This window comes from Sinohyriopsis cumingii, chromosome 7 (assembly GCF_028554795.1).
Source record: "Sinohyriopsis cumingii isolate HCF-2022 chromosome 7, ASM2855479v2, whole genome shotgun sequence".
NCBI classification, from domain to species: domain Eukaryota; kingdom Metazoa; phylum Mollusca; class Bivalvia; order Unionida; family Unionidae; genus Sinohyriopsis; species Sinohyriopsis cumingii.
In genome coordinates this window covers 69888383-69897351 of record NC_142967.1, presented here as the reverse complement: position 1 = coordinate 69897351, position 8969 = coordinate 69888383, and the positions used below count along the sequence as shown (strand labels likewise).

The 8969-nt window shown below is 37.3% G+C and overlaps 1 protein-coding gene across 4 annotated transcripts in view; it reads left to right on the top strand.

Moving 5' to 3' along the window:
• The window catches only part of LOC149795472 (uroporphyrinogen-III synthase-like), a 223329-nt gene extending 219020 nt beyond the window's left edge, over positions 1–4309 (top strand). For all 4 annotated transcript variants that reach the window (XM_089965265.1, XM_089965266.1, XM_089965267.1 and 1 more), the window contains 2 exons: positions 1340–1450; positions 1978–4309. In XM_089965265.1, the coding sequence (XP_089821391.1) occupies positions 1340–1450; positions 1978–2046 (180 nt within the window). In that variant the 3' untranslated portion in view covers positions 2047–4309. The remainder of the gene's footprint in view (positions 1–1339; positions 1451–1977) is intronic.
• The last annotated feature ends 4660 nt before the right edge of the window (positions 4310–8969 follow it).

The following is an 8969-nucleotide window of genomic DNA, read 5'->3' as shown; positions in this document are numbered from 1 at the left end:
CGCTCTAACCACTAGGCCACCGGAGCGGTAATATATTAAATGAAAATGATGTCGATCGGGCATTCAGCATGACCGCCATCTTGAAAATCTTTGCGACATGTGTTTTAACTTAAATTACGTCATTATATCTAGTTCATCATAAATGCAAATGTTGCAGATCAGCGGCTATGGTGGCGATCTAGAATTCTTGTTATCGCTACTTCCTTTGAAGGAATGGTCGTATTGAAATGAGTTTTTAACTAAAATAAGTCTTGCTATATGTAGCTGGTTCTAAATGGAAATGACGCCAATATGGCCAACCAAAAGTCGGACAATTCCTCAGAAAAACACTTCTTATTTGCAATATGTATTGTTTTCCGACGGCCATCTTGAAAATCTGTATATGGTAACTTTTCTTGCACTGATGGTCGTATCTAAATGGATTTTCAATCAACCGCTACAGCAATATGTAGCGAGTTCTGCATGAAAGTTGCAATCTTGTGTCCTCCAACATGACACCGTAAGCGTCTATGATGTAAAACTTGTTCTTCTTAAACGAATGGTGGCACTGACATTAGGGGTTTCTCTAAAACACCACATGCGGTGTATAATTTGTTCTGAATGGAAACCGTGCAAATATGAACGGCCAAGTAGCCGTATTTTAATTGTCCTTGGGGACTAAGTTAAAGTATATAGCTTTCACTTTTATACTTCATTGACTTTAAGAGCACATTGACATGCACAAGTACAAATGAATTATGACTATAATTTGCTTTACATTTAGTTTCATTCAAATAAACAAATTGATAGCACTCTGACCTTAGTTTTAAAGACAAAAGGATTGGATCAGGTTCCTAGCCGCATGATACCAGTTCAATAACGAGTCAGTATAATAAATTCTACAACACCTGTCTCCATGACATCACCTTCATTGTCATTAACAGTAGCATATAATTGTTTTACGACACTTTCAGACATCTTGTGAACATTTTAACTGAGATACATATCAAACCCGTTTGTGTTACTAAATAGGTACGTTTTTCGTTTCTTATAAATATTAGAGATAGCTTCATTGCTCAGCAGTTAAAAGGAACAACTTCTTTTAGGTAAGTCCTTTTCTTCAAGGGACTCTCCTCCTAACACATCGGGTATCCTGAGTTTAAATTGGAATGAACTTTTTAGCCAGTAAGATGACGATATTTTTTCGTTGTTAGATCGAAAAGTTTGGAAAATGAAGTAAACAAACCAATTTATGAAATATAAATTTTTTCTCTGTCTCTCATATATATATATATATATATATATATATATATATATATATATATATATATATATATATATATATATCTTGAATTTTCAGTTTGTGGCGATTGGTCCTACTACTCAAAAGGAACTAGTATCTTGGGGAATTGACGTGTTCGGTGTTTGTTCCACACCCGATCCACAAGGACTTTTATCTGTACTTCTAAAGGTAAAATACGGCTTTATCCATTTTTAAAGATAATGTGTCTGATAACATCATCATTATTGTTGTCGTTGTCATCATTGTCACGTGCTACAACGCCAACTACTACTAGTATCGCAGTATATTCGAATATGTCGTAAAAGAATTTTCAGGAACTTGTAGAGTACCAATTTTTTAGGAGCTATGTTTTGCCGCGTTATCATATTTGTTTTCAAGTGCTTACAGTCCACTTGGATGATACAAAATAGAAACTGTCCTGATATTTAGGTCGCCATTTTCTATTAATTTCCAACAATTGACCAATAATTTCAGTTTACATTTATTTCCACAGACAGAAAGAGATAAAGGAACAAAATTACGCTGACAAATGTTTCAAGGTGCTAATTTTCATCTTTTCAAGATCCTTTGTTGAAGAAATTTCGCCCTCAGTGCATGCTGTGAAAGGGGCATTACTTGCCTGCAATAAAGTAATTTTAAAGTACTTTGTTACAGAGTTTACAACTGCTGTGGCTTTTTATATTTGTTCCTTACAGGAACCTCGCCTGGATAACCCGGAAATATTCGGAACACGTTTGGATAAGAAGGCAGAACCGGATATTTGACGGAACATCTGCATGTGATTTCCGCTTTGAAATGCGCGCCTTCCTAAGGACTCGTAAGAATCGGTTATCGATATGCCATCAATCTACAAATGGATTATAAAGATTTTTTTTAGTGCATTCTAGACCAAGAGAACGAAGTAAGCTTCTCCAATGAATTGTCCTAGCAGTTTGTTAGACAGAACCGCATTTATCTTCGAATTGTACCATTGTGTATCTTCAGGCGAGCTTATTAATGTTAAAATTGCATGTCTTGTGGATGATCTGAGGTCTTGTTTTCAAGGGCAGGGCGACAAACAACGGCAAAAGTAGGGCAATGGATACTAATTGATTTCTACCAGAACTAAGTTTTACATGATCGATCGGAGAAGTGACTCATATTTGTTTATCGCAGTTAACATCGTAGACTGGTAAACAAGATCTGTGCTAGCCAGACAGCTGCATTTCACTGGATGGCAGAATCATGATTTTGTTGCATGTACTTATTGACAACCAATATTAAAGTTTTCCTTATGAGTTATGACCAGAATTGCGTGTTAGGACAGAATATCTAACCCAAGCTTAAAGGGTTATTATCACTTTGGATCGAGGGAGAGATTTGTTTTCGATCCCATTTATTGCAAAATGAAAAACTACTGCGCACTGCAGACAATAGACGCCAGAACTACCAGATAATTTTCTCAGAAACTGTAGTATTTTTGTATGTTATAATTCATACATCCGCTTATCATTTCTAGACAATGTTACCTAATTTGATAGTGATGAGAGAGAGAGAGGAGAAGGTGGAGGTAGGGACAAGACCTATTTTGAAACGCGTCATAATAGGACAAAGTATTCAGTCTGACCCAAATTGCTCAAACTGTAAATCGGCAGTTTATTTATACTGTTAAGGAGATTTTTATTTTAAGATGAAGCTGATGTATTATCAAGTACACTGAAATAAGTTTTTCTGACTATCAATTTAAATGATAGATTATATTTTTCTGATGAAAAGATAATGTTTCTTCATTCGTTGAACAATTTTCCTTTCATCAATTTGACGTTACATGTCCTGATATCGGCCTCAGAATGTGAAAATCCGATTCAAGAGCCAGAAACTGTTTTGTAATACATATGTGGAAACCGGTATTTTCAAGAACGCAGTGAGAGCTCGCAGCGGTCGAAATTGAAAATTACAGTTGTTTCTCAAATAAAATTACATAAAATGGTTATAGAAACAAATGTACATTAGTATCATTAACTGTAATGTTTTCACGTAAAACTGGGCTCAGGAACTTAATCTTAAAGTAACTAAAAAGTAGACCCCAATGCATACAGTCCCACGAGTTCAGACTATGAGCTGTATAACCACGTACTCGGTCTTTGGCCTGTGGAGAAAATTATTGTCCCAGACCGCACTTGACAGGTGCATTTTCCTCTTTGATTGGTTATGTCTGACAATAGCTATTACTTTGGCTTACTTAAATAGTGTCAACAGGAAACCATTTTTTATTTTATTTAGTGCATCATTTTATCTCAGATTGCAACATTTTCAATCGCTAAGTTATCGTCTTGCCGTTGATGTTTGGTCTTTATCCTGTAGGTAGAGGGCAATGACCAATTTTGCATGTTGAAAAACTTTCCTGTGAGAATTTTTCATTCTTACTTTTACATAAATAAGTAAAATGTCCTTCAACCGGTACAATTGCACAATGCTACTATTGTTAAGAAGTATTCCTGAGATGAATGAAGGATTACATATTACCTGTTAAGTGAAAATTACCTTTTTTGCAGCTTATTTATCCCAGTACAAACCAATAATTCCGAATAAAGGCTTCAGAACGGGGCACGTATTATTATGCAAGTGGCCTCTGCTGTTATAAACGTCAGCGTTTAGAAATAAAATACAACAGAACCTTGCTAAATTGCTGGAAATATTTGTTGGAACTCATTTTATATACATGTGCTCCTTTCTCCTATCGTATAAATTGAGGGAGTGTAGTGTATACGGCACCTGTTTTTCATCACATCTATATAATCAAACACATACATATTGGCTTTACATCACATTTTCCACTACCCCATCTTTTACGTATCTTGAACATATCTTTGATCTTAAACTAATCTGGAAAACGATAACGTATAGTTAATGGGATCGAACTCGAGTACTTCACAAGGTATACATGAGGTTTATCTATGTATTCACATTATATATTGAAATGGGTATTTTATGTACCAGATTTGTTAACGTGGGGCCTGTTTATTAAAATTTTCGTAATTTGTGAAATCTCAATCGAAATTATTTTCCGACATAGGAGCTTCTTTTTCGCTGAAATGTGTTTACAACATTTGTTGTCATTCTTGGATATGCACGATTAAAACCGATCTTTTTAGAGACGTACCGAACACATTATTAACAAAATAGACATTGCCGCGCTATTTTTATTCTCCAGCTCTTTTTATTTCAGTCATTGCCGTTTTTAGTATACTACAGTGTTTAAAACCGAAACAATAGATTTTACAATGTACGTATTATAAACACTTACATTTGAACAACTGATAATTGAGCATACTGTGAAAGACAAATAAAAGATTTGTATTGAATGGAGAAACACTAATGTTTCTCTCTATCTACACTTCCACAGTAGAGACTGACGAAAAATACGCTACGGGAGATAGAATGATAGCACAGACATAAAAATCACAAGGGCAACACCCAAGCACATGGCGGCGTTTGGCAGTGGAAGCCCGTCTGGTTTGGTTTGGTGCCAGAACAATATTGAAAACTACATCGTTTTCCATCAGCGTAAATTTGCGTATCAATTTTAAACGAATTATTTAGCTGATGTGGATGTTTCCAAGCATTAGAGGAAAATTTATTTCTCTAATGTAGTGTATGCATAAGATAAATAGGTATGTATATTGGTAAGTAGATAAATACGTAGATATTGGTGTTGATATTAGGTAGGTAGGCGGATAAATAGACGGTTGGATGGATACATTGGCTTGTGTAAGGAATGACTCTGCAACCATGCGATGTAATAAACAATGAATCATACCAAAAATCGGTCACACTTGGGAGTTCGGAAAACTTGGCACAGTTCACTCCATGTCTATTATAAGAGAAGGGATAATGTTGATTACCTGATTTGTTAGGATCCCACGGTTTCCCACCACACTAGAAAAGGTAGGACATATGTTTACAGAACGCAATAATACAACGCCGTTAATACAGTCACAAACAACTGATTATTTCACGAGCTACGGAACCAGCATGGTCGGCCGCACATAAGGCCAAGGGGATGGGGGCACTTGCCATACCCCACCCCACTCACGTATGTCACCTCTAAACATGTTATTCGTACAACTTAATACCTGACCACTACATGTTTGCCCCTCCCCCCCAATTATTCTTCGGCGCCCCTGGGAACCAGCCAGTGTCTGGTGGAATAATAAATACTGTATTTGTTGGTCTTGTTTATTGTTTGGGGTTTAACGTCATTTTTCCGCACATGAAAGGCAATACATGGCGGCCAGTAAAGCTGCTGAAGGAAGAACCCGGCAAAACCCCAGTAAGAACCACAGACCACGAGAAGCTACTGGCAAGCTTTTTAAAATGCCCACATTGGCCGTGCCCGACACTCGAACCCACGCGGACATAGATGTGATGGCAGTAATCGGTAAAGGCGAGCGTTTCGACGACTCTGCCACATGTATTCCCCAAATACCGTATTTAAAAGAATGAAGGTCTCCAATTGGCTTGATCCTAAAACCAGTTTCATTTGTTTGCCTGCGCCGCACAGTTAACATCGAGATTTCACCGGGTCGGATTTTCATACTGGGCACCTTGATGGAAGTCGTGTTTTTTTCCTTCTCAAAACCAGCCTTGCATCTTCCGACAGTTTACTTTTGGATAGGTTATAAATAGGATAAAAGCTTCTTTTGCCGGTCTTGCCACAGAAGCATAATAATTTGACAAAATATAACATTACGGTCTGTGGTAATTGGGTTGGCCCTCTGCGGCCATATAAGGATGCTCGTCACATTAATAATAATAATAATAATAATAATAGAACAAAATGCTTCAACCACTGACGAGGAAAGTATATAAGGAAATAAGTACAATATATAACGATACATTTCCTAGACATAACTGAGCGTTATATTTTAACGAGGGCTTTTATATTCTGTGAGGGGCCCCGAGTGGCCTAGTGATCTAAAGCGCTCTCCGTTATGGATCAGTGCCATCTCACCTCTGTCTGCGCCGGTTCGAGTCTCGAATTCAGCCAATGTGGGTATGTGAGAAAGCTTGCCAGTAGCTTCTCGTGGGTCGGTGGTTCTTCCTCCACCATTGACACTGGCCGCCATGTATAGCCTACCGTGTGCTGAAAAATGGCGTTAAACCCCACAACCACAACAACATATTCGGTGTTGTCAGTGCCTTTCCGTATATATGTGCTTGGGGTTTACGTCGACCTCATCGCAAAACGTTACATATACATGAGGAGGAACGATTTGCATACCCCGATAATACTACTCTCTGAACGATGTAAATTAGATACAGAATATTAGTTGTTATGTTAGAGTTATGTAAGAGTATTTTTGTTTTTGTTAGTTCTGCTCAACCAGAAGACTTTATGTGATGGCCTGTTTTTTGTTGTCCATCCAAATTGTGTTTTCACCGAAAGACGTTCGCTGATACCTAGTTTTTGCCTAAATGAAACTAAAGTGCCTATCTGACATGTAGTATGGCCGCCATAGCAGCCTTCTTGAAAATATTGTTATTGCTACTCATCGGCATATCGACATGGTTCCCCAGAAAACTTTCTCCTATGATATCTAGCTGGTCATTAATAAAAGCAGTACTGATACGACCTCCAATATGGCGGACATCCGAAAGATCTTGTTATCGCTATTCCTTCTTCATGCATGGCCATGTCGTTTTAGGGTTTTCACCAGACTACTTTTATGACGTCTAGTTGGTCATGAATGAAAATGATGCCGATCTGAAATGCGAAATGACGGCCACGGCAGACATCTGAAAATTCTGGTTATCGCTCCCGCCTCTGAATTGAACATGATGTTTTCACTATAAGATGTATTTTGGTGACTGGTTGGTCCTAAATGAAACGAATGCTGATCTGTTATACAGTATGGTCAACATGACAGACTTCTTGGAAATCTTGTTATCGCTGCTCCTCCAGAATGGATGGCCATCTCTACATGGGGTTTTCACCAAATATTTATTGTAATATCTAATTAGATTTGAACGAAATCTTACATCCGGAATGGCTACCGGCAATCCCGAACTCTTGTTATCACTACATATATTTTAACCAATCGACTTCTAAATATGTCTGATATATTATAAATGACAGTAGTGCCGATCTGACATCCAGTATCGGTGCCACAGAAGTCCGTTTTAAAAATTTTGCTGTCTCGAGGGAATCTCAGAGATGATGTTCACACACAGCATTTGAAAAAGTCTTATCTTGGAGTGTTGGAAATTCATTTCGTACAGAAGATCGTCATTCTCTTCGAAGAATTCTTGCGTTTTAAATTGCATTAAGCAGTACAGAACTCAGACGTACCACCCAATAATGCCCCAACGGATCTGTGCTTGGTTTCTTAATTATATTCTGTCAGCGATTTCTGAAGATGATATTTTAAACTATGTACATAATTCCAGACAAAACTAGGTGTTTCTTTGACCCAGATTACTTAATTTCATTTTGATTCAGTGCAGAGAAGTCAATATTCTTGAGCAAAGTTGTGGTACACTAACAATTGACGAAGAATTTGCAGATTGACTGAACTGGAATTTATGACAAGTATTAACATGCTTTTCAACTTTGCAATTTTTAGTGTAGAACAATACTTAAACGACCGTGTGAATACATTCATCGTTTGACAACCTTAAGCCTGTGATGCGTAAGGCTGCAACGTTCACCAAAATCTTTAAACATGTGCATCGTATACAATAATATAAGCGATAATATTGAAGCGAACATTTTGAAACAAAACCTCCCCCACCCATCTGCATATCAGGCTTACAGCTTTGAGCTTTTTATTGTAAGCCATTGCAAATGTGAAGATCGTATCAGGCACAGCTTGCGATTGTTTTATTGGCCATATGTCTTTTACCAAATGACAGGATTCAATTTGTAAGACTTTTTTTTTTAATTTTAAAAAATATGTCTGATAAAATAGGCAAAACATCATTATGATTATTGTTCGTACTGCTACATACGGTATATTTCTGTACGTGATGAAGCAGTCAATAATGCAACGGAACGTCCTTCCAGGGCATGGACGTAGATGCTTTTTTACAGGATCTAAATCAGGCATGAGCGACTTTCTCCAGGGCGCGGTCCGAATAAGGGATTTTTAAATCGACACCCTATAACGTAAATTAACGGATAAAACCAGGTCATGGACCAGATCAGGCCTGTGGACCGTAATTTCCCCACCTCTGGTCTACTGTGACTAAGAAACTGTGCAGACCCACAAAATTGAAATGGTGTTTCTTTACAATACAGTGTTACTCATAAAAAAATTCTTTGAACGAAAATGTTTTTCGAAGATAAATAATGTTGTTTCAAGAAAATCCTGTCAAAAAAATTATAGATGATGCTGTCATCAGTAAATACACCCAATATGCTAATGCTGTGCTGTGTACGGTACGAACAGTTATCGTCAGCTGCAGCTTTTTCACAGCGATGTCCAATTTAATATGTAAATCATCACTACCTTGGGGAAATAATTATCCTAAAAACCAAATAGCATCGTAAGCAGAGATGTGGAAATATATCCTTTAATTTGGATCATTAGTTCCTTCGTCACTGATAGCCATGTGTACATGTTCATTTATTCGGTTACCTATTTTGTAAACGTTTTCATGTAGTGAACTTAGCTAAGCCGTTTTCACGTGAAAGTTGCATCATTTG